We start from the raw sequence: 25,885 nt of genomic DNA, 5'->3' as shown, positions 1-25,885 counted from the left end.
TCCACAACCCATCTTAAGTGCCACAGGTATTATCCAAAGAGTATGATCATAGCATTACTTCAGCTCTCTCTATCCCCCCTTTTGTTTTTTTTGGATAACCAGGGAAGCTTGGGTAGGGCATGTCAATATGGAGCAGAAAGTTAAGCCAGTGTTTACTGAAAAAGCCATGATGTAAAAAACTGGCCCAGTCAACTGAAGCAATGCAAAGTTCAAGGATTATATAAAATATTTAAAATTTTTTCACTTATTTTTCTTAAATATGAGACACTGAACATTTCAGAAAGTTGAAATTCTAATATAACAAAATGACAATTTATGTTTGCATCACATTTTAATTAAAAGGCATTACTATTTGTATTTTTACTTTATCCTCCATGATGATTCATGTGAAAAATTATAGTAATAAAAAGCTGCCAGGAAACAGACTGAATGGCCCTTAAATGAACATTCCATTAAAAAGAAGACTTGGAGTTAAGCAGCAAATCCTTTTTACCTGAAAGGGAGTAGGCTAATTAAATTGCTGTCTGCATGATCATGAAAAAAAAATGGTGGGATATATGTCATGTGGAGTGTGTTACTTTCCCCCTTGATCTGCTCTGCAAGCATTTCAAAGCAAAAACTTTTCCAGTGTTAAACAGAAATCTGGGGGAAATTCAGTTTCTAGCTTATGGACTCATCTCCTGCTTTATCCACAGAAGACGGTCACTGAAGAGGGCAGAGAGGAAAATGGGCTGGAGTCACTGGCTGGGTTATGATGATCTGGCTGCTTCTGAGCTCATCCTCCTGAAGCACTGTCAGGAGGGCCTCTATTTTTATCCAACTTTCTAGGTAGCAATGGAGAAATATTTTACATTTTGTTCAACAGCAAAAAAGGCAAGTACATCATTAGTGAGGAAATATCAAATAAGACTCAAGGGTCTACTGTGTCATTCAGAGTCTCTGCATTTTGAGCATAAATATGAGCCAAACAAAAGTGTTCAGAGGTCTCTTTCAATTAAAAAGTTTGTAGTTTTTCATATGATTTTCAAACAATTTTCATAAATAATTTTAAGGACTACTCTTGGAACTTAAAAAGATTTCTAAGTTCCATCACAGACTCCTAGATCAGGATTTGCAGGATGGGCTGATGGAGCATTCTCTAGATCCTTGCTACTCCAAATGTGGTGCTTGGATCAGCAGCAGTGGTACCACCTGGGAACTTGCTATTAATAAAAAGGCAGAATTTTGAGCCTCACAGCAAGGCCAACTGAATCAGAACCTGAATTTTAATAAGATCTTCAGATGATTCATCCGAACATTAAAGTTTGAGAAGTGCTGTTCTGGGTGATTCTGAATTTCATCGCTGGCCAAGTAACACTGATTTAAAAGAACACTGCTTCCATATAAACACAAGTGAAATATAGATCACTTTCTTTAAAACAAAAAGTGTCTTATGTAACAATGCCCAAACAGAATGATTTTAAGATATAGACGGATTGGAGTTATTATGCAATATGTAGATGGAGTAAGAACAAATTAATGGCTGAAGTCCTGCAAACAAAGCAAATATTAAAACACAGCAAAAACCAAAGTTCATTTTGAGAACAATTTCCCAAATTTTCTGAACGTGGCAATACCTTTGGCATGTTGGAGAGGGCAATATGTCTGCTCTCTCTTCTTATCTTGATTGAAAAGTTGGCTTTGAACAATGGTTCATCAAAGCAAGGGAAAGCCATTCGTGCCTCGGTTGGCTCAAAATCCGTTACTGCAATCGTTCTATGAAAAGAAGTACATTCCAGTGGGAATACATAAGTGAAATCATAAAAGAAAGGGAAAGAATTTTATCTTCAGAACACAGCTTATCAAACCTGGAAATGATGTGTTTGATATCTCAAACTATAATCTTAGTGATTCTTAGTTTTTGAAGAAAATGAAGGTAAAATTTGTTTCAGTTCAGTTCAGTTCAGTCGTTCAGTTGTGTCCGTCTTTAGCAGCTGCCAATCATAATAACACACTGTGCCGGGCACTCCATTTACATGGCTGTCTTCATATTTATGGCAGATAAGGATATTGAGGCTCTGAGAACTTAAGTGACTTTACTAGGATTGTTACCTAGTATTGACAAATTGCTGAGATAGTGAAAGGTTGCTGCTGAGCCGTGAAAGACGCCGGGATTCTTGGCTTCTGGAGGAGAGGAATTCAAGCTGGGGCCAGTGAAGAGGCTTGAACGCTCAGAGTTTTTGTGTAATAAAGTTTTATTAAAGTGTGAAAGAGATAGAGAAAGCTTCTGACATAGACATCAGCAGGGGGCAGAAAGAGTGCCCCCCTGCTAGTCTTTAGCTGGATGTTATACAGCTACTAGCAGGCTGCTAATTAGAGAAAGGAAATGTGTCAAAACTCAGAGAGACACCAGGCGCCTCACCCACAACATGCGTTTTGAGATAACATTGGCACAAAGTGAGTCGTCCCAGGCCATGAAATCTTGAAAGGCAGGTTTCCAAGCAAATACATGGTTTCATTGACATAGATTAGGAGAGCAATTGTATGAGGAAAACTTACTGGTTTGTCAAGTCGGTTCTGAGTCTTAGGTGGAACCAACTTGAAGACAGAGTCTAGGGTAAATACATAGCTCATTAACACAGCTTAAGACAAACACGTCCATAAGAAAAATGCACTGGTGAGCTCAACGTGTGAGAAAAGTACAGTTCAGGTGGGACCAGGTGTCATTATGGCAACACAGAATTTTAAAAGAAACCTCTTTTTAAATTTGCATAGAGAAGGGGAAAAAACTCACACTTGTAGTTTGCTTCCTCCTGCTGCTTAAGAGAGAGATAAAAAAATGTCTGACACTTAAAGCCTATTTCCTCCATTTGGAGACCCCTGACCTTCCTGCCTGTTACCCTCTCAACAGATATGCCCAATTTGACTTCAAAATTGACTAGAAGTTAGTAGTTTAGTATCATCAATAAGCCTGAGCAGGTCTCAATCAGCCCTTTGAATATTTGTGAGATGAGTCATGTCTTAGGTTGTGTTCCCAGGAAGCAGACCCTGATTTATGAGAACATGCTGCCCAAGAGACAAGAAGTAGAGGAAGCAGGACAGGGAAGAGGAAGAAGTCAGGCCAGGTGCTGCTTTAGCTTCATCCCTGGGCAGCTCTGCATGGAAACTACATCTTCAACTTTCCTCCCACTAGAGGCAGGAGCTGGGCTAAGGTTCCTCCTGGAGGACCCAAGCTCCACTTAGACATTTCTAGCTCTCTCTACTTGCAAGCAAAGCAGCTCCAGTTTTCAGACTATAACAGGTAGGTAGGTATCCTGGCAAACCTCTATACCCCATCACTTTGAAGATGTTTGAAATGGTAAAATTACAAATCTATTCTTTGGACCTGAAGACTTTAATTAGGAAGCCAACCTAGAGAGCATACTGCCACTGGAGGAGGAGGGCAGAATAGAAAATCTCAAGGGACAGAGAAAGGGTGAGAAGGACCAGGAGGGGACTAAAGAGGAGCTGCTAGGATAATTTTTGCCTCAGTTTAATTCCCTACTTCAGACCAGAAAAGTGAGGCTGGGATCTAACTGTCTTATCTGGGGCCTGGATGTTACTTGGATTTGGTAGCAGGTCCTACACATTTAAAGGAGTCCCAAGTACCTGGAATAATTTTTATTAATGTGAAATTTTGGTTTAGAAAGTCTAACACTGAAAAAGTCAAAAGTTTAAGATTTTCTTTGCTATTTACACAATTAATTTTAGTGCTGCATGTAAAGTAGGGACTTCCTGCTTCTCAAAGAATTATTGTCGACTGAATTATTTTTGCATTTTAACTTGTGTGTGTGTGCGCATGTGTGTGTAAATAAGAAAAAGAGAGACAGAGAGGTCATAACATCCATTGACATTGTCCTGCAAATCATCCTACACGTTAAGACCTACTAGGTAACTGAGTATGAAGAGAGCTGACATAATAATCGTAGGACGAGTTGGAAATAGCCTTCAGTTAATTATGAGAGACATGCTGGAAAGTAGATACTTTTCAAACTGCTACTGTAAAAAACAACCCTCTCTGCCAACAAAGGTCTGTTTAGTCAAGGCTATGGTTTTTCCAGTAGTCATGTATGGATGTGAGAGTTGGACTGTGAAGAAAACTGAGTGCCAAAGAATTGATGCTTTTGAACCGTGGTGCTGGAACAAACTCTTGAGAGACCCTTGGACAGCAAGGAGATCCAACCAGGCCATACTAAAGAAGATCAGTCCTGAGTGTTCATTGAAAGGACTGATGTTGAAGCTGAAACTCCAATACTTTGGCCACCTCATGTGAAGAGCTGACTCACTGGAAAAGATCCTGATGCTGGGAAAGATTGAAGGCGGGAGGAAAAGGGGATGACAGAGGATGAGATGGTTGGATGGCACCACCGACTCAATGGACATGAGTGTGGGTAAACCTTGGTGATGGACAGGGAGGCCTGGCTTGCTGCAGTTCATGGGGTGGCAAAGAGTCAGACATGACTGAGCAACTGAACTGAACTGGTCTCCCTTGTCTCCCTAAATGATATCCTTAAAATGTATTTCCTTTAAGTGAAGGTTTTGTCAGTTGAGAAAGTGAAATAAATCATCACTAGTCCTGTGGCGCCTCAGTGAGGAGTTGATAATTTTCCTATCCAATACTGTGCCAGATCTGAGAACAGGCCTCTGAGAACTGAGGATACAATGAGGGGAATGCATTCCCAGGGGGAGGGTAAGAATGGGCTGGGGACGGGCTGTCCTCAGTGGACTGCTGGGGGCTGTGGGGTGCATGCGTGAGTCCCAGAGGGCAGTAAGCATCTGAGGTGGGGATGGGGAGAGGAGACACTGTGGCAGGAGACACTGAGCTGCTAAAATCACCTACCAATACCCATTCCCCTTCTTCAGTTTCAGCAGAATCCTGATTTTGTTCAGGAAGACAATGTCTCTGGTTAAAAGAATCATTTCTCCAAATTCTCTTGCAGCTTGGTGGGCACATGACTCGTTCTGATCTAGTTGAAATTACTGGATGAGAAATCTTGGGAAAAGGTGTCAGACTCAACTGGAATGTTTCTTTTAGCATTTTTCTCTTTCCCATTTCCCTGTTTTCCTGCCTGGAATGTGAATTTGATGCCTAGAGGTGCAGGAATCATCTTGTATTAAGAGGAAAGTCATCTACCAAAGATGGCTAAGCAGAAAGTTAAAAGGAGTCTAGGTCTTGGATAATATTAGTGAACTCTGGAGCAAACCTGGGAGGCTCTGCTTCCAGATTTCTTGTTGCATGAGAAAGACACCCCCTTCCCCCTGTATGCCAAAGCCATCGTACTGGGGGTTCTCAAATTGTCAATTGAAAGCAACCGAAAAAAAGAGGAGAACACCAAAACCAGACTCCTTTTTACCCCTGAGATGGACCCCGGCCCTGGACAGCCAAGTCAGTCATCCCCCACCATGAAGCATCATTGATTCCTCTTGCCTTACATAACCAGTGTCAGCAAATTCTGTTTTACCCTTCTTTGGAACAAATGCCGAATTCAATCATTTCGTAAGAAGCACTATCAGCCAGTCCAAAGCAACATCCTTTCTGACCCGAACAAGAACAACTGCAAGAACCTCCTGAAAGATGAGTTTGCTTCTACCTTTTCCTCTCTATAATCTACCATCAACATACATGTTATCTTTATAAAGCATACCTCACATCAGAACTCTCCAATGACTTCCCATGGTCCCTGAGTCAAAGCCTAACACAAGAGGCTCTAAGTCTCTGCATGATCTGACCTCTCTCTCCTCTACATCTCTCCCTCACTCTCACTGGCCTTCATCTCTGAATTACTCCTGCCTTACAGACTTTGCACTTGCTGATGCCTTTCCTGGGAACACTGTGCGCTTAGGTGTCTTCAGGATTGTCTCCTTTAAAAAAAAAGTTCAGATCTCAGTTTAAGTATACTTCCTCCATAGCAAGAACTTCTCTGACCACTCAGCTAAATTATTCCAAATTCCTCGTCTATATCTCGCTACTATACGCTCAGTGCCTGGAATGGTGCTGGCACATAGCATGTGTTCAGTATGAGCTGATGGAATAGACTATATTTCTCAGTTCTCCAAACTAACTTGTTCCTGCCTCCTGGATCTGAGTTATGCTGTTTTTGGGCAAAGTACATGATCTCACTTCCTCCCTCCTAACCCAAATCTTACGCACATTTCCTTTTGGTCTCAGATCAAGGCTCACCCTCTTTGAGAAGCCTTCCATACTTTAGCTCTCTCTGCACGGATCATTTCCCCTAGCAGATAAGCATGTCAATCTTGTCATAGTCAAATACTGGCCTTTCCTGTTGGTTATTTTTCCTCTAGCAATTTATGCCTCTGCGTCCTGTCTTTTCATCTTTATTGTGACTTACTTTAGGAATGGCAGAACTTCTCCTTCGGAGTTTTCCAGGGTTTTTTTGACTTTTCATAAATGGCTACTGAAGCTTGCTCCTGGTAGAGACATAACCCATGAGGAAAGTATTACAAAAGACTGTAAACAATTGGAGCTGCCTCTTACCTTGTTTCACCACCAAGAGTTCTGTACGTGCTTTTATAAAAGCCTTCAAAACCATCAGCTAGCTTGGCCTGGAAGTCAATAGCCACGGAGTATCTCAGGTGAGCCCTAAGTTTCTCTGGAACCAGCAGGGCAATTTGCTGATGAGCAGGATAACTCAAAACAGTTAGGTTTTCCCCTGGTTTCTTGTATCTCACATCCTCCTCTGACTGAAGAGAGGCATTTAAGATTTCAAGATCTTTGCTGTGCAAGATGATGAACTGGGTAGCATCTCGAACCAAGACTTCGATCTTCTCGGATGCAACGAAGTCCAGGGAGGTGAGATTTGGGTGAATGAGAAGGTCATAGTGGAGGGGAATGACCACAGTGGGGAGCCTTAGCTCATGCCAAGGAAATATTTCCCCATTGGTGGCTACTGGAAAAGCCTTGGGGTCCTTATTGAACTGATCAATAGGTGAACTTGTGAACTGAGAACAAATACATATTTGGGGCATGATGACTGCTGAGCAGTAAAATACTATGTAAATGTTAAATATTAATTTTCTGCATGAATTAGCCATGATAGAGGAATAGAATACTAAATCAATTTTCCGGAAGACAAATGTTCAGGCTAAATCTAATAGTCCTCCATAGCACCGTGTTGGCTCCAGTTAGGTCACTCAGGATCCGGACAATATATTTCAATAAACAGATTTAATCTAGAAAGAAAAAAAATAAGCATGTATAGCATGAAAATAAAAACATTTCAATTCATAAATAAAACCTTAAAACAACAAAAGGATATATGTGAAAGGGGAAAATCTACTTTGTCATAATGAGGCCAAATCTCCACAAAATAAAGTGGAAAGTGAGCTATCATCTGGTTATTACAAATAAACATTTTTAGAACTCAAATGAAAGGACTCTGCCTTAAAATTGCATCTGTGGAATCCCCTCTGCATTCCTGTGCAACGAAGAGATGGTAGGTGTGTAAAATCATTGCATGCTGAGCGTTTTTAACATTTGCCCACATCATTTCACGAGTGTGTCTGGACATCTGAAAGTAAACTGCACAGCCGTCTCTATTTCGTCTTAATAAGTCATGAAGAATAGTCAATATTCTTGGCATACTAGATATTACTATCATTAATGGCATTGAATTTCCCCTCTTTTGATAAATAAGGTTGGCTGAATGGCCCTCTTCTATAGAGACTTTCCTGGTGGCTCAGAGGTTAAAGCATCTGAATATGGGAGACCTGGGTTCAATCCCTGGGTCGGGAAGATCCCCTGGAGAAGGAAATGGCAACCCACTCCAGTCTTCTTGCTTGGAGAATCCCATGGACAAAGAAGCCTGGTCGGCTACAGTCCACGGGGTTGCAAAGAGTCGGACACGACTGAGCAAGTGAAGTTGCTGGTATACAGAATACTGTTAAAGCTAAACTTTTATTTCAGTTTATTTCCAATATATCAAAAACCATGGAAATAAGCTTGGATTTATAATATTCAAATTGATTATTAAGTTATTAAGTTATTAACTAATGTTAAGTTACTTTGGTCTTCATCACAGGCTACCTTTGAAAACACAAATCAAATTGAACTCACTGCCTCTGTAAATAAAACTAAGGCAACTTCTTCTCATTAGAAGGGTAACACTACAAAACATATAAAATAAGGACAAACAATATACGTTGTAGTTTAGGTATTCAGTTCTGACACCCACCACTAAATAATTTAGGTATTTAGTTCATTATACCCAGCATGTAATGAATGTTAAACATTAAATTATTGTGATTATTATAACTCACATTCTATGGCCTAAATTGTGGAACTTCTCCCCCATGTGTAGTATCTAGATATTAACATCTAGTATCCCAAGAATATTGAATATTCTTTATGACTTATTAAGACAAAATAGAGACACCTGTGCAGCTTACTTTCAGATGTCCAGACACACTCATGAAATAATGTGGGCAAATGTTGAAAACATTTTCCTCTATTTACCTCCTCCCTGCTTCACCTTAAACCCATGAATGGCTCTCTTTCCATTTCCTTTTTTCAAATCAGTAACATATTCTCTTGATTTAATTGTCCAAAGAGTTACTGCAATTTGCAATATTAATCCAGATCAACAAATATTATTGAAGAAGCAAAGAAAATAACAGTTAAATATGGTTGAATAACAACACTTCTGCCCTCTTTTTTAGACAAGTATCAAATTATTGCTACCAAATCCTGATGTTCCAAGGGCCTCTGATACATAAAACCATAACTGGTCAATTAGCTTGAATTTCTGATGATTTGAAAAATGAAATAACTTGTTTGTTAGGTCCCAGGCCTGGGAATCAGAGTGCAAGGGTTCCAATTCTAGCGTCATTGTACTTATGCTGAATGATCTTAGGCAAATTTTCTGATTTTTTTTTAGCATCAGTTTCCTTACCTATAAAATAGTGTAATGATTTACACTAACACTGGGAGAATTAAGTGAAATAGTTCACATGAAGAATTTGGCACAGCACAGCAACTAGCATACAGAAAGCATGTAATGAATGTTAAACATTAAATTATTGTGATTATTATAACACATTCTCTGGCCTAAATTATGGAGCCTCTCCCCCACGTGTAGCAGACACACCAAAGGAAAAGTATATACATACCTATATTTCTTTTTTGGTAAGAGAAGAGAGAAAGGCCTCAATATTTACTGATGTGGCCTTTAACTTTAGAACTGGTAAGAATTTTAAAGGCTGGCTAGTACGAGTTCTCAGTGAGATAAAGAAACTGAGGGTGAGTGTGTCTCCCAGAATCAACAGGAAGTCTGAAGCAGAATCAGGACTGAAATGTAGCTCTCGGCCCATTTGTCAGAAGAGTTTCCCTTATATGGTGCTTTGCTGCACTGAACAAAATACACGGAGATAGAAGATCCAAGAACTGCAGCAAACATTTGGGAAAAGCTAAGAGACTCTCCAGAAGAGAGTGAGTCAGTCAAATGGATTCTTAAATCTCATCCTAACTGCACATTCGTCCTAAAACAGCAGTGCCAGATACACCCACCTTCCCCAGATCCCCGGCTTAGATTACAAGAGCCCCTCAACACAGAAGTTTTATACCTTCAGTTCAGGTCATTATTCTCACTGAAAGATGAGGATTTTAAGACAGATTCAAGAGAAATGTTGCTGTGTTACCTCAATCCACGTCGTTGCAGATTTGAATGGAGGGGAACTTATTTCTGCTTTCACTTTCTGTTCCGGCAAGATTCAGAACTTTGCATAACTGCAATGAACAAGCAGCTTCAGAGTAAAAGCCAGACCACGGCAAGGCCAGATAGGACTCCAACACCCCAGCGGCTGCTGCTCCTGCTGTTTTATCTTCCCCACCCCTGTGTCCCCAGGTGCAAAACCTTCAGAACCTAGCTTTGTTTTATTTTGATGCTGGGTTATTTTAAGACACCATATTGAATTCCTCCCTGAGCTGTGTCCCTATGTCTTGCCACTCTCACTCTTCACTGAACCCAGGGTAGATAAGGCATGACCGGGGAAGTTGGAAGAAGACTCAGGAGCTGTGGGGACTGCACACATGTTTATTTTCTCCAGGCAGCAGAAGTAGCAGCAGCAACAGCGAGTTTTCAAAGAACGTTGGTATACTAACACAGACAAAAGTGGCCCGTGGCCAAAGGGGCACGCAGGCCCATTGCTACCAAGGTCAGCAATACTGCTGTTTACAGAACATAAGGTATGAGGCTGTGAGAGTGTGGGGCAGGAGAGCCGGACTGACTCTGTGTTCTCAGTTAATTTCTCTATACCATATTACCATGAAATCTGACCTTTGTCCATCCACTTGGAAAAGATAACAAATCTGACTTTGGTCCAGCCACTTGGAAAGGGTAGCTCCCAGCCAGGTTTAATGGCCTTTAACAGAGGGGCTAGACCCCCTTCCCTCCATCTGTAAACTGCCTGCCTCCTGGGCATAAAGGGGCTGTGTCCTACCTTCACGTCTCCCCATCTTTCATGAGTCTTCTCTTTCTCTCCACCCTGTATATGGGCCTTCCACAGAGAAAAAGCCTCTGTTCTCTGCTCTTGTCTCACTTTACTCTTTTCCTCAGAGAATATGTTCATTAAGGAGTTTTCTCATTTACCCTCAACCATCCCACCTTTCTCTCTCCCAGTCTCTCCTTCCAGGTTCTGCTGCTGCAATTCCAACAGCCCGGTGGACGGCCTTGGCACGGATGTTCTGCTAACAACTCACACGTTGTCCTTTTTCCCCAGACTGCAGCCTTTTGCTTTAGCTTCATCTGCTTCACGTCTTCCGCCGCTGTCGATGATTTGGACCGTATCGCTGTTTTGATTCTGCTCCACTCTGGTTTGCTACCAACTTCTGTTGATTCTTCCTTCTTAATCTTTTTGTATCCAACATAAAAAATTGTTCTCCACAATCATGAAAGCAGACCATGCCCTCATCACTCCTCACAATGGCCTTCAAACAAGATTTGCTGCTTTTCGAGACATGTCCTTGGAGTCCACTCATATGGTGCCGGGCAGCAGATTATTTCAGACACTGCTTGATCATGCCATGTGGAGAAGGAAATGGCAACCCACTCCAGTCTTCTTGCCTGGAGAATTCCATGGACAGAGGAGCCGGGTGGGCTGCCTTCTATGGGGTCGCAAAGAGTCAGACACGACTGAGCGACTCTCACGCACTCACACTCACACACTCACTTGATCACGCCACGCCCCTGTGCCTAACCTTTCCATGGGTTCTTCCCCTGTTTACACACAGGGGCAGTTCCCGTGTAGAGACGGTGCGTGGCCCTCTGGCAGCCTAAAGGCCACCGGACCTCTTACAAGGCTTGTCTGGGGTTTTGTTTAGATCCTAGTACGTTAGAGGGCCACACACACACACACACGTTTTCTCACGTGAAATGTAACAGGCTTGGCTCCTATTGTCCTTAGGCCTCCTTCACACACTGGTTTTCATGCCTTCTCCGTGGTGCATCTCTGTATGTAACCTGTGCTTTGGTTTGACATTCAAATCCTGCCACGGTTAAATCCTACTTAGCTCTCAAGACTTCGTTTTATCATTCCAACCCTAATAAAGCAGAAGGAGCAAAACCAAGGAGGTGGCCTATACTTGGGGCCAGAGGCACAGGCCTGAACGGAATCCCTCAGAGTGGAATCTCCTGTGGTTAAAGGGGTACCACGGGGCAGGGTGGAGGATGGAAACAGGTGACTGGGGTAAGTATTAGTCACTGAGTCGTGTCTGACTCTGTGACCCCACGGACTGTAGCCCACCAGGCTCCTTCGTCTGTGGGATTCTCCAGGCAAGATTACTGGAGTGGGTCGCCATTCCCTGCTCCAGGGGATCTTCCCGACCCAGGGATCGAACCTGGGTCTCCCTCATTGCAGGCAGATTCTTTACCATCTGAGCCACAGGGAAGACTGGGGTGAACTGGCCCTTGGTGCCAGTTCTCGGAAGTCTCATTTTGCAGTGGGGGAGGGGGGATGAGGAAGTGTAGCAAGCTGGGAGTGGTTCTGTGACTTTGTCACCAGGCCCAGCCCAGTCGTGTGTGTCTGTGTGCGCTCAGAACTCTCCCCTACCTGTGAGAATGGGAGTGATGACAGAGAATGGAGAGAAGAGGCTGTCAGATTGAGCTACTGAGTTCCAGAAGAGGAAGATGAGTAGGGTCCAGGTGACTTCATAGTGTATTATTTAAAACTATTTCTCACCAAAAAGGGTTTCTAATCCTTTAATTTCCTGATAAGAGAATAAGCTTTGGGTGTTTGCCGCAAAGAATTCACACACCACTTCCTTCTGGTCTTCTGATCTGTCTATTGCTCAGAGACTCTCCTTTTTGGCTCTAAAAAGAGTAGCAGTCTTCAATCCACCCCTGCCACTATCCAGCGTCTATCCATTAGCTTGCTCTCTTATTCCTGAGTAACTATGTATTGATTTATTTGTTTTATTTGTCTCCCCACTAGAACATGGGCTTCCCAGGTGGCTCAGTGGTAAAGAATCCACCTGCTATGCCAGAGATGCGGCAGACCTGGGTTCAGTCCCTGGGTCAGTAAGATCCCCTGGAGGAGGAAATGCAACCCACTCCAGAATTCTTCCCTGGTAAATCCCATGGACAGAGGAGTCTGGCGAGCTACAGACCATAGGGTCGAAAAGAGTCAGACACGACGGAGCACAGCTTGGCAGCAGCATGCCTCTAGAACAAGCGCTCCTTGCTGGCAGGGAGTTTGTCTGCTCTGCTTGGCTCTTAACACCCAGAGCCTAGAGCAGAGCCTGGTGTATGAGACCTTCAGGAAACACATATAAATATCTGCTGGACAGGTGAGCGCATTTGCAATACTTTTTGTTTTCTCTTTCTAGATTGCCCTATGCATGCCCCTTGTTTCAGGCAAACCAGGGAACTTTCCATTTCTGCGCAAACCCAGTGTTCCCTCACCTTTACTGAGGCTGCCACTGTGAGCAGTTCGTCTTTCTCAATGTCCCCTGTGTAAACTTCTCATTGCCAGACAAATGCCTCCTCCAGGAAGTCACCTTGAAAGTGACACGTGCTTCCATTCCAGTCCCTAACTGCAGGCATTTGTTGAGTCAGTTCCATTGGCACTTACTTCACACTCTGATGCTTGTTCTTCACGTCCTTCCTTAAACTATCAACTCCTGAAGAAGCCTGGGGGCAAGCACTATGCCTGCACCCCTCTCCAGCACCTCTCAGAGCATTCGCGCACTGCAGAGGCCCTCAACAAACGGGCGAGAGTGAGTGAGTCGAAGTTTCCAAAAAGGTGAAACACTTATTTTTCAAAATGCTCAAAGTTTTTTTTTTTTTAATTAATTTTAATGGAAATCTTTCTTATGAAAACCACAGCTATTTCTATCCCCTTAGGGTATCCCCAATAGATTTAGAATCATAGTGACCCAAATTTTTAATTACAAACTGGACCTAGAATCAAGAGAATTGGACTTAAAGCCATCTTCTGAAAATAAATCATTTCTTTTCCAAATTAGAGGCATGAATACTTTCCTAATTATTACATAGGATTATTGTCTATTTGGAGAAGGAAATGGCAACCCACTCCAGTGTTCTTGCCTGGGGAATCCTGAGGACAGAGGAGCCTGGTGGGCTGCTGTCTATGGGGTCACACGGAGTTGGACACGACTGAAGCGACTTAGCATGCATGCATGCATTGTCTATTGGAATCAATTTGAGGTAATGTGGAAGACAGTTTATAAATGTTTTATAAAATAAACTTTAAACTTGTTGACGTGTATCAGCTACCTTAATAACAATAACCAGTGATTCTGTTGGGTTGTAGTAAAGTGCTGCCCTTGAGGCAAATGAAAGGTAACAAATACTCCCATGTTGCTGAATTGTTAAGGATATTATGCAATGTTTATTCCAGGTTCCACATTATAATCAAATTTTTATTTGCCTTTTGTTGTTACCTTCAGATATCCTCAGCTTTCTCCCTAGACCTGTGTCCAGACTGTCCCTTCTACAGGGCTGCAAGGTAAAAAATCAGCAAATGAAGCTAGCTGGACACTATTTCAGAAACCCAGATGCCTTAAAGATTATTTTCTAGTGCTGCCTGTGTTGCAGGTGGGGAGAGTTCAGGATAAATGAAATGATAAATGGCCTCCTGACAAATGCGATGTCCCTGAATCTCCTCCTTGCTTTCTGCCATTGAATTTCCTCCCCTGAACACAGCTCTGCATTTGTCCAGGGTAGATGGTATCATGCTGAACACCCGCCAACCTACGGGCTTAAAACCACTTCCTCTTCTCTGCCTCTCACTTCTTTTCAAAAGGATCTCTAAAACTCTGTTGAAAGCACTTCATGGAATTATTGCTATGTCTCTGTACAACTTCAAATAAAATGACGTCAGAATCTATAAATGGTTTTAAAAGCTTTAATAAAGGAAAAAAGGTTTCTGATACCACAAAGACCGAGGGTCTATGCAAAATACAAGGTGGTACATTTTATTGTGAAAGCATTTTATAGTTTTTCAAAAATTCAGCGTCAGCAGAAAATTAAATGAGCATAATGGTGGAATTTTAAGTCAGTAACTGATAGACGGTTTTTCAAAAATGTAGAGCTTTAGTTAAGTCTTACACACATTTACACAACAACAAAAGGCTGCAACTGCCGGGGACCAGCCCCGGCTGATCCAGGGTATTCGAAGGAGAGACGGCGTAGGCGAAGATCAGGAAACAACTGCTTAATTAAACGTTAATTAAGGATATAAAGTGTACTAGAATGAGGATAGCTCAGTGAGGAAATTCAGTGGAGAAAAGAGGCTGAATAATTCAGCCAGAAGGTAAGAGAAAGAACGACATGGTGAGACCAAGTTTTGGTGAACAAGGCCCGCACTTTATTTTCCAAAGTAGTTTTTATACCTTAAGTTATGCATAGAGGATAATGGGGGAAGGGGTAGAGTCAGGCAGCAAGCCAGGCTTTCTTCCTGCAAACTTATCATATGCAAAAGCTGAGGTGATTTGCATCATCTTCTGGCCCGGAGGCCTGTTAACATTTTAAGACCCTTTCTTCAGAAAACTTATTTTTCTCTAAAGGTGATTGGTCAGGAGCCACCCTCCAAAAGCATTAGATAAAGTTGCATTCCTACAGAGCAAAGGTGTGGTGGGCTATAACAAGAAAAAGAATTAACAGGTTACAAACATTAAAGCTACTACTTACACCAATTATATTAATCAATACACTGCCAGGGACACAGCAGGTAAGGGATATGGAAACTTAGCAGCAAACATTGGCCCAACAAGTGAAAATCCCTTCACCAATACAATTTCTAATCAATCTTTTAACTACTCAAAAGAATCTGTGTTTAGACAAGTTTAGAACATCTCCTGCCTCTCACAGTTGGGAGGCTCTGAACAATCACATGTGGCCGAAAAACCTATTCAGGCAGGCTAGAGGATTTCCAGAGGAGTTTGTAGGTTAAACACTGTCACACCCAGGAATTATTAACTGGAGCTGTAAGCTAACTCTTTTTTCAGAGAGGTAGTGGGGGACAGCCCCCCGTAAAGTCAGAGGTGTAGGTGAAAGCCCAAAGCAGAAAGTAGGCAGACTCTGGTTTGGGGGGTATATGCTCGAGAATTTCCAGGGGGACTCCTGAAGCTCGATCCCGCCTTTGCGTATGCCGAGCCTCCTTCCTCACGACCTTTGTCATGGGCGGAGTTCCTCACGCTGGCTCCCGGCAGTGATAGAATTCCAGTCGAGCTATTCCAGATCCTGAAAGATGATGCTGTGAAAAGTGCTGCACTCAATATGCAATATACAATATGCACTCAATATGCAATATGCCGGCTCCCGGCATGCAACAATAAAAACAATCTTGCATTGCTGAAGTAGAACACAAATTAAGCAAACCTGACTTTGAATCATGAATGATACACAGGTGGGTGAGAGCCTGGATGCGAAGCCTGCAGGTCCTGGGGGCTGACTGTGGTCTTTGTGATACCATTTCATAGCAGGGACTTGAGCACTGCGGGGTCTTGGTGCTTGTGGGGCTCCTGGAACCAAAGCCCCAGGTGTGCCGATGGGTGACTGTACCCACATTTTAAATTTTTATTGAATAAACAAGTGAAAATTTCTGGTCCTTCTGGCATTTTCCAGAAGTGAAAGATTATCTAAATAACTGATGATACATTTTCAAACAAGAAACAATGTTGCAAAATAAGCCAGTGATTCTGTGCTTGTTACATACTTTATTTTGAAAGGAAAATTTTATGCTTCCAACTGATAAAACCAATTGATGTCAATGAATATTGCTTGGCTTCCCATTACTAAAAAGACTTAAAAGTTTATAAGAACTTCTACTCTGGCCTTTAACGAGTAGGGACATGGATTTACCCTCTCACTTTAAACACCACCTCACCCCCACCCCCAAAATGGATAAAAGACAGTTTTCAGGTAAGTGCAGGCAGCGATCCCCAAAAGATGCACAGAAAGGCGTTCAGGGCCGCAACTGTCCCAGCTCAGCGCCTTGAGGCAGGTTCTTCGCGCTGTGCAGAGAGGGAAGCCCGCGGCAGAGCCCGAGGAACTTTTAGGTAGAGGGAGAGCAGCTGGGTGTGGGAGGCCGAGGAGAGGAGAGTTCACAGGACGGATCCAGAGAGGACAGAGCTGGAGAGAGAGACGGAGAGAGGAGAGGAGAGGAGAGAGACAGACCAGACAGAGGACAGAGAGACGGAGAGAGGAGAGGAGAGAGACAGAGACTGAGGCAACGAGAGGGAGGAAGGGAGAGAGCCAGCACTTGGGAGACCCGCTCCCTTTGAGTATTCAGCTGATCACTGAGCTGCACAAACATGTGCAGGAAAGAGTCCGAGGCTGAGCCACTAGAAAAAGAGCACAGGCTGCGGCTCATACGCCGCTCCAGCCCAGAGCTTGGGGAGCGGAAGGACCTGCATCCACCGGTCAAACTGGAGAACCTCAAGATCTGCGGGGCTCGCAGGTAAAGTACCCAGAAGGGTCTTGTCTCAGCAGTGGGGAGCAGTTGCTGCTGCTGCTAAGTCGCTTCAGTCGTGTCCAACTCTGTGCGACCCCATAGACGGAAGCCCACCAGGCTCCTCTGTCCCTGGGATTCTCCGGGCAAGAACACTGGAGTGGGTTGCCATTTCCTTCTCCAGTGCATCAAAGTGAAAAGTGAAAGTGAACTCGCTCAGTCGTGTCCGACTCCTAGCGACCCCATGGACTGCAGCCCAACAGGCTCCTCCGTCCATGGGATTTTCCAGGCAGGAGTACTGGAGTGGGGTGCCATCGCCTTCTCCGGGGAGCAGTTAGCTCTAGACAAAGCCCTGCTTCGGTCCCATGAAACAAATCATTTTTTTAAAAATTAATTTTTGGTTGCCCCTGGTCTTCATTGCCGCGGGAGGGTTTTCTCTGGTTGTGGTGGGGGGCGGGGAGCTACTCTCTTCGGGGCACAGGGCTCTAGGCACACGGGTTTCAGGAGTTGTGGTTCTCATGCTCAGTAGCTCGGCTGCAAGTGGGATCTTCCCCTACCTGGGATCAAGTCCCATGGCTGATGGTTATCCAGTGCACCACCAGGGAAGTCCACCTGGAACAAATCTTAAAGGCAAGATCCGAAAGTATGACACTGTGTCCCAGGGTAACCAAAAATGGGGCCTGGCTGCTCACCGCTCTTTATGGGCATAAAGAGCCCAGGCTGATGGGAAGGAGTTTGCTTTATTTTGGATGCCAGGCGGTGCAGGGTTTGTGTGTGTGTGAATCTTAGCTTGGTAATTCTTAGTCTCTGATGCTTTAAAGATGTTTTCATAGATTTTGTCAGTGTTATTGTTGTCTTCAGTGGGAGGAGGTTGGTCCCTCCTGGCCCACTCCCGCAACTTCCCTAAGTCTTAGAAAGGCTCTTACAAGAACTTTTACTTGGATACCATCCTCATTTACCAGAACTGTTTCAATCTGACTAGCTGTCTGATTACTTTATAATAGCTCCCCAAAGTTGATGGTCGGAAGACTGAGTAGTTTTTATCCCAGTCAAGTTTAGTCTTTCCTAACTCAACGCTCATCACCTCCTTCAGCTCTCTCTCTGAACTCTCCAGAAAATCAGGTAACCATGTCCTTCATATGCCATTGCAGCTACAAATACCCTGCCCTCAGTCCTTCTTGCAGCTGGATTGCTCCTGCCACCTTCTTTTATGGGAATTCTCAGTCTACCTGTTCCCTCTAGTAAATCTGTAAACGACGTAAAAGTGAGTGGGCTTATGGTTACACTTTTCAAATTATGTTAAGTGAGCAAATTCTGTTTTATCCAAGAGGAATTAGAAGTTAGCTCTTTCTACTGATATATCTTGTTTATACATCCCTCAAATTAGTAATTGGTATAAAACTAGTCAGTGTAGAGTAGGGAATGTAGAGTAGGAAAATTTATTTATTTTTTTAAATAAATTTATCTAACAGAGAAGTCATGTGTTAGTGTTAAGGCCATTTATGTGTACTTCAATACTTAGCCCTTTGAACTTACTGAAATTAGCCAAATAGACTTGTCACCTTGCTCTCAGAACAAAGCAACCCTAAATTTCACATCAATGTCATCCAGTAGCCAACCAACAAATTCTCCAGAGGAGACCAAAAGCAGCGGTAGCTTCACCTAGTGGTGACAATTATAACTGCAGAGGATCATTCATCGTGCTGGCTGACCCTTCAGGCAAACATACATCCTAAGGAAATCACACAATCCTAAAAACAATTAGACGCATTCATCTAGTGTACAACCCAGACCCAAGATAATCAGATTTATAGGCTTGGATTTTTGACATGTGAGGTTGAGAACTAGGGATCAAAACTTACAGGAGTCTACTACTAAACATAATTTGGATACTTGAATAACTGCGCTTTGGAATTCTAGCTTTCTTTATATCTGTGGGGACATTAGAAATGAAAGAATTGGACCTCCCTTCAAACCTGTACTGTTTGGGTGCTTTAACCACATTTTTTAAGTAGAAAGTTTTCTACAAATTGCAGATCTTGAATGATTTTTCCTGTGTCTGCAAGAGTATTCAGAGACCTTTTCCACTATTTGGATAAGAATTTCACTTGTTTTGAAGATAGTAAGGAGGATTGAGGAGGTCACATGTCAGTTCAAGGCAAGAAGACCCAGCATTATCTCAGGGACCACACTCTTGTCATCCCCGCTATACTTGTAATTATTGCCTAAAAGACCCATAGAAAGAGTTCTGGGAATAGAACAAGGTGAAATACTGAAATACAATATTAGCTTTAATCCAGGATTCTTTTTCTTCTGGAGAGAAATATACCTTTTATTTTTATCTCCAGATAAGCTTTTTTGGTATTAAAAGAGTTGACAAGAAATTTACCTTTTTCTTCTCTTTTTCCTCCTCCTTGTATTAATAATTAAAAAGCTAATTTGCATTGCCTTCAATAATTTTATGTTCTTCCTTTCATTTTTTCCACCTCCTGTTTTTCTCTGGATCTTTCCTATGATCAGCAGCATAGGCAGGTGACTGGAAGCAAAGGAGAAAGATTCTTGTGCTTGTCAGGATGCTGCTTACCCAGCTCTCTTTGGTCCTTGAAGCTCTCTGAGTGTGACATGCTTGCATACGCTTTCTCTTTTGTGGATTTGTTCTTGGTGTTTTTGGCTCTCTGCTCCTTCCTAAATGTCTTTCAAATTACTAGGCTAGTTTTCCATATATCAATAAGATTATCACTAAACACAAACATGGTTCTATGAATTGGACGACTGCTAAGAAAATGTTTAAAGTTTTAGCCTACACCTAAGTAAATCACTTTGAAAAAATATATATTGTTCTCTTGCACAACCTATTAAATCTTTCCAATATTCTAAGGAAGTTACTACTGAAATTTCATCTTCAAAACATCCAAATCCAAATGATCAGATATAATATAGCTTACCGAAAACAGAATTCCATTTCAAAGCATTGTATCCCTATAAGAGCTTCAATAAGTCCCTTTTATAATTAACTGACTTTTAACATTTCGCTTTACAATTTTGTGAAAAATAACCTTAAACCCTGAAATATGATTTCTGTTTATCATTTGCTAGAATGTTTCCAAGCAATTTGTACCAACTTGATGCATACTGACTATGCCAAAACCTTTGACTATGTGGATCACAATAAACTGTAGAAAATTCTGAAAGAGATGGGAATACCAGACCACCCGATCTGCCTCTTGAGAAACCTGTATGCAGGTCAGGAAGCAACAGTTAGAACTGGACATGGAACAATAGACTGGTTCCAAATAGGAAAAGGAGTACGTCAAGGCTGTATATGGTTATCCTGCTTATTTAACTTCTATGCAGAGTACATCATGAGAAACATGGGGCTGGAAGAAGCACAAGCTGGAATCAAGATTGCCGGGAGAAATATCAATAACCTCAGATATGCAGATGACACCACTCTTATGGCAGAAAGTGAAGAGGAACTAAAGAGCCTATTGATGAAAGTGAAAGAGGAGAGTGAAAAAGTTGGCTTAAAGCTCAACATTCAGAAAACGAAGATCATGGCATCTGGTCCCATCACTTCATGGGAAATAGTGGAAACAGTGTCAGACTTTATTTTTCTGGGCTCCAAAATCACAGCAGATGGTGATTGCAGCCATGAAATTAAAAGATGCTTACTCCTTGGAAGGAAAGTTATGACCAACCTAGAGAGCATATTCAAAAGCAGAGACATTACTTTGCAAACAAAGGTCCGTCTAGTCAAGGCTAAGGTTTTTCCAGTGATCACGTATGGATGTGAGAACTGGACTATGAAGAAAGCTGAGCGCCAAAGAATTGATGCTTTTGAACTGTGGTGTTGGAGAAGACTCTTGAGAGTTTCTTGGACTGCAAGGAGATCCAACCAGTCCATTCTGAAGGAGATCAGCCCTGGGATTTCTTTGGAAGGAATGATGCTAAAGCTGAAACTCCAGTACTTTGGCCACCTCATGGGAAGAGTTGACTCATTGGAAAAGACTCTGATGCTGGGAGGGATTGGGGGCAAGAGGAGAAAGGGACGACAGAGGATGAGATGGCTGGATGGCATCACTGACTCGATGGACTCGAGTCTGAGTGAACTCCGGGAGTTGGTGATGGACAGGGAGGCCTGACATGCTGCGATTCATGGGGTCACAAAGAGTCGGACACGACTGAGTGACTGATCTGATCTGATCTGAGGGAGTGAAATAATCCTTGTGCCTATTTGATACATCTTGTACATTTGAGTGTGAATGTGCATGAATGCTTCCACATTTTAAAAACCACGGCGATATATGCACGTGGTAAGAAAAATCAAGTGTTTATAGTAGAAAAGTCACAATGATAAGCAATGGAAACGCTCTCTCCTCCTTCCTTCTTCCAGTCACATTTTCCAGAAGCAACTATCTGTAAGCTTCTCTGTTTTGTTTTCTGTTTTTACCCTAATTTTCAATAGTATTTTGGAACACTGTATCTTAAAATTGGGGCCTCCCTGGCAGCTCAGAGATAAAGAATCTGTATGCCAATGTCAGAGACGTGGGTTCGATCCCTGGGTCAGGAAGCTCCCCTGGAGAAGGAAATGGCTACCCACTTCAGTATTCTTGCCTGGAGAATCCCATGGACAGAGGAGCCTGGTGGGCTGCAGTCCACGGGGTCGCATAGAGTCAGACACGGCTAAGGGCTCAGCACTCATCCGAGCAGAAGCAAGGACTAGTTTTTCTATCTCTTGAAATATTTGAAGGCCTTCCTTCATTAATTTCTTCTTTTATATGATCAAGAAACGTTTTTGAAAGTTTGCTAAGTTTTGGAATTTGGGGAAGGGAGGTAGAGATGACTACAGTAAAAAATACAGTACTGTCTAGGCCCTTGACCCTTGCCTTAGGAATTTATAGTACAGAATTTACAACATACCTGGGCTTAAAGAAGGCTTTGAGGAGATGAGGGAGTATAAACTGGGCCTTAAAGAATGATAAGAATTTGAGAAGGGAAATGATACAAAATGAGCAAAATGATAGAGATGGGAATTTTTTTTTCCTAAGAGATGAGATTGCTAAATTGCCAGCTTAGAGCAAGTGGTTTGCACTAGAGAAGTGTTAATGAAAATTCAATTAGCAATCAAGCTAAGAAGAAAAAAGAATTTTATTCAAGTCAAACTAGTGGTTATAACTTGGGAGACAGACTCTCAGAAGCTCTGAGAGTTCGTCCACTGGTCAGAAGCTAGAGGCGCAACTTTATACATTTTCGAGACAAAGAATTGTCAGTCACACTGACAGGTTAACGTGATACATAAAGTTCATCAGAAATGTTTTGATCAGGTATGCACATACAGAGCAAGCCTTTAGGTCAGTGCAACCTGCTGTGCAGGATGAAAAAGTAATTTTAATCTTAAAAATTATAATGCTGGCCTTAGGAAAAAGGGATCATGTTTCTCCAAGGTTGCTTCTGTCCTCCTGCCTTGGGGAGGTCTGGTTAACCTGTGGGCTTCCCTGATGGCTCACATGGTAAAGAATCCGCCTGCAATGCAGGAGATCTGGATTCGATCCCTGGGTCAGGAAGATCCCCTGGAGAAGGGACAGATATACACAGTGTATTGAAAAGGCCGACACAACTGGGGGCATGTTATGTGTGTTTCAATTCTGACAGTTACTTTGATTGTCCTGCCATAGAGAAACTTATGATTTTTCCTCATTATTTCCCCCCTTTGGAGCATGAATCTTTGGATAGAAAGTTTTAAGTGATCAAACATTTTGTCCCTTGATGCCAGGGTGTTTTCTTACCATCATGAATCCATGATGTCCCTCTAAGCTGAGTCTTAATAGTTCAGTTTTTTCTTTCTTTCTTCTGGGGATTATACTATTAATAATACAATGCTTGCCAGGGACTGGATTTTCAGTTCTAGGATGTCCAATAGAATTTATGCCAATTGTATCCCATATGTGCATTGTGTGTGCCCATTACCCTAAGTAGAACTATACATACGATCAATAGTTTCAGATCATTTAAACATTATTATTTTATTTGGAGTTGCAAATATACATCAAAAAGCACAAGGTATTATCACTCTATAAATAATATAGAACACAATCAATATAGCCAAAAACAATAGTAAAGTCATGAACAGAGATTAAACCAGAAATCCCAGTGCTGAATTATTTGCCTGAGATTGCATTTAGGCAGAGTATCCTTCAATGTAGAAATGTGATTTTTCCTGTAAGTCATTAAATGAGCCATATTAGAGGGCTCATCTGGTATGAAAATACAACATTCATTCAGGATTAGAGTATAAACTCCCCCCTGTAAAGCTGCTTTTAAATTAAGAGCCATTCAGTTTTATAAAACTGTTTCTCTCATCATGGACTTTCCTGATAGCTCAGTTGGTAGAATCCATCTGCAATGCAGGAGACCCTGTTTCGATTCCTGGGTCAGGAAGATCCCCTGGAAAAGGGATAGGCTACCCACTCCAGTATTCTTGGGCTTCTCTTGTGGCTCAGCTGGTAAAGAAGCCACCTGCTATGCGGGAGACCTGGGTTTGATCCCTGGGTTGGGAAGATTCCCTGGAGAAGGGAAAGGCTACCCACTCCAGTATTCTGGCCTAGAGAATTCCATGGAGTGTATAGTCCAGGGTCACAAAGAGTTGGACACAACTGAGTGACTTTCACTTTCTCTCATCATGGAACTTTAGAACTGAGTAAATTAATCAAATATCGTAAACAAGCATGCTCAGTTGCTAAGTCATGTCCCACTCTTTGCAACCCCATGGACTGTAGCCCACCAGGCTCCTCTGTGCATGAGATTTTCCAGGTAAGAATACTGGAGTGGGTAGCCATACCTTCCTCCAGGGGATCTTCTAGACCCAGGGACAGAACCTGTATCTCCTCCACTTGCAGGCGGATTCTTTACTACTGAGCCACCTGGGAAGCCCAACAAGCACAGAGAAGGATGTATTGATGGGGAAACATTTTGTAGATTAGAGACTTGATCAATCATCTTGGTTTGCTGTACAATTGTTGTTCAACAGTGCTGTTGGCAGCAGACTTGAAGCAAGAAGTGATACATGCCATGAGTAACTTGATAGCTAGGAAAAGAATAATGACACATTTTATGAAAATAGTAATCATCTGTAGAGCAGAGCAGAAAAAATTGCCTAGTCCTGAAAGGAACCAACTGAACAGATGATTTAAATGATCAGTCTTTCTTACATCTTGTAACCATTTTGCAATTTGGAAATTTTTTTTCTAGGTGCATCTCAACTTCTCCAGAAGTCTTGAATAATCTGAACAGTAGTACAAGCACTTCCTTTTTTTGGCCAGTAGAAAATCTACAGTGATTCTGTTATCTAATACTACTTGGGCTAAGGAGTTTAGGAATGTCTGTTATGCTGCAAGGCTTTTTGTAGTCTCTTTGGCCATTCGACCAATGGTGGCTGGTAGATTTTTGCACATACCCCTGTTTACATATATTCTTGCACTAGGAAGCAAGGTTCCCAAAAGCTGTTGCCATCAGTTCTCTTGATACCCTGCTAGTATGGATCTCCCGACTTCATTGAGAAGAGAGAGAAGATCCATCTGTCTCTGTGTATGTAGACAGTGGGCTAACATAACACCCCAGTAAGTGTAAACTTTCTACCTGCTAGCTATTAATTCATTTATGTGCCCATCCTTGGGAAGGTGGGTCGATTCCAGTATTACATATGGAGACAGAACCTGGAGGAGCACAGGTAATTCACTTAGTGCTCTCATTAGCTTCATCAATTGGAAGTTTTGTTAACACAGTTAAATCATGGGTCTCTTTGCAGGCTTTCTGACATCTATTGTATGATGTGAGAGAGTTGCTGGCATAAGTGACCTGTATGCTTCTCTTTAAGACAGTTGTTAATCAAGTAAGGGACAGACTGAGGTGGTCTTAGGACAAGTTGTGTCCAGACTCTTAAGGACCTACGATAGTGTCGAGCAGGAGATGGACATATTAATACACTGGAGAATTTGGACCTGAAAGGTTAGAGGGAGGCCAATCTGAGTAAATAGTAACATTAGGAACATCTGAAATCAGTAATAGGAATTACAAGGGGTTTAAAGCAGCCTTGAATTGAATGAGGAGTTGGAGAACAAATCAACAATTAGTTAAATTGCCCCTGTGATAACTTTACTGAGTTTTCTTTCTACTTTAAACACTGGGGCAAAAACATAGCTAGAAATAAAACAACTTGCAATTTTGATAGGCATTTGGTAAATGGCACAATTTGAAAGAATAAAAGAGGTCTTAGAGTCCTGGTTTGGACACGTGGGTTAGCTGTCTGCCATTGCTGTTGTCTTCTCATCCTGGCTTGGTGATGTCAGTCTCAGTCGAAGCCAGGTTTTAGAAACAGTACATTCAGGGAAGGAGGCTTTTCTGAGGTAAGAAAGGTGAGTCCAAGAGTTTACTCCTTTGAGTTTTGCAGCACAGCGGTTTGTTTGTAAAATCGGATATGGCCCCTTCCAACACGGCAGTAAAGAGTCCTTTATCTGATGTTTTTCCGAAAGACAAAATCTCTAGATTTTCACCTGTAGTCCTTAAGGTCTTTGTATTCATGGAGCTCACTTTTGAAGGAGTCAGTTAACTAAAGTTTCATCTTCTTTAAAACACTTCGAGTCCCTGACAAAAATTTAAAATATCACTTTTAAAAAGTGGTTCATATATAACTTCATCTAAATGCATAGGTCATTCATTAATTATTTCTAAGGGAGACAGTTGATGTTTACCTAAGGTTGAGGAGAACCAAGGAAAGAGCTTTCGTCCATGGAAGATTAAAAGCCTCTGAAAATTTAGCCAGTTGGGGTTTAATAGTATTATTGTTCTTTTCTACCAGCCCTGGAGATTGAGGGTGATAAATACAATGAAAATACAGCATTATCAGCCACATGTTACAAATGGATTTAATAGTCTGTCCAGGAAA

The 25,885-nt window shown here is 42.2% G+C and overlaps 2 protein-coding genes across 3 annotated transcripts in view; one reads left to right on the top strand and one right to left on the bottom strand.

Moving 5' to 3' along the window:
* The window catches only part of ERAP2 (endoplasmic reticulum aminopeptidase 2), a 52,692-nt gene extending 42,743 nt beyond the window's left edge, over positions 1-9,949 (bottom strand). Inside the window, exons 1-3 of one of the 2 annotated variants that reach the window (XM_061424455.1) lie at positions 9,598-9,949; positions 6,515-7,209; positions 1,617-1,755 (exon numbers count right to left, since the gene is read on the bottom strand). In XM_061424455.1, coding sequence (XP_061280439.1) covers positions 1,617-1,755; positions 6,515-7,071 — 696 coding nt within the window. In that variant the 5' untranslated portion in view covers positions 7,072-7,209; positions 9,598-9,949. The remainder of the gene's footprint in view (positions 1-1,616; positions 1,756-6,514; positions 7,210-9,597) is intronic. The other variant, XM_061424454.1, reaches the window with a different exon arrangement.
* Positions 9,950-16,712: 6,763 nt separating this feature from the next.
* The window catches only part of ERAP1 (endoplasmic reticulum aminopeptidase 1), a 134,933-nt gene continuing 125,760 nt past the window's right edge, over positions 16,713-25,885 (top strand). The window contains exon 1 of the mRNA XM_061424439.1: positions 16,713-16,953. Coding sequence (XP_061280423.1) covers positions 16,808-16,953 — 146 coding nt within the window. The 5' untranslated portion in view covers positions 16,713-16,807. The remainder of the gene's footprint in view (positions 16,954-25,885) is intronic.

Source organism: Bos javanicus, chromosome 7, assembly GCF_032452875.1.
Source record: "Bos javanicus breed banteng chromosome 7, ARS-OSU_banteng_1.0, whole genome shotgun sequence".
NCBI classification, from domain to species: domain Eukaryota; kingdom Metazoa; phylum Chordata; class Mammalia; order Artiodactyla; family Bovidae; genus Bos; species Bos javanicus.
This window is presented reverse-complemented; position numbering and strand designations above follow the sequence as displayed.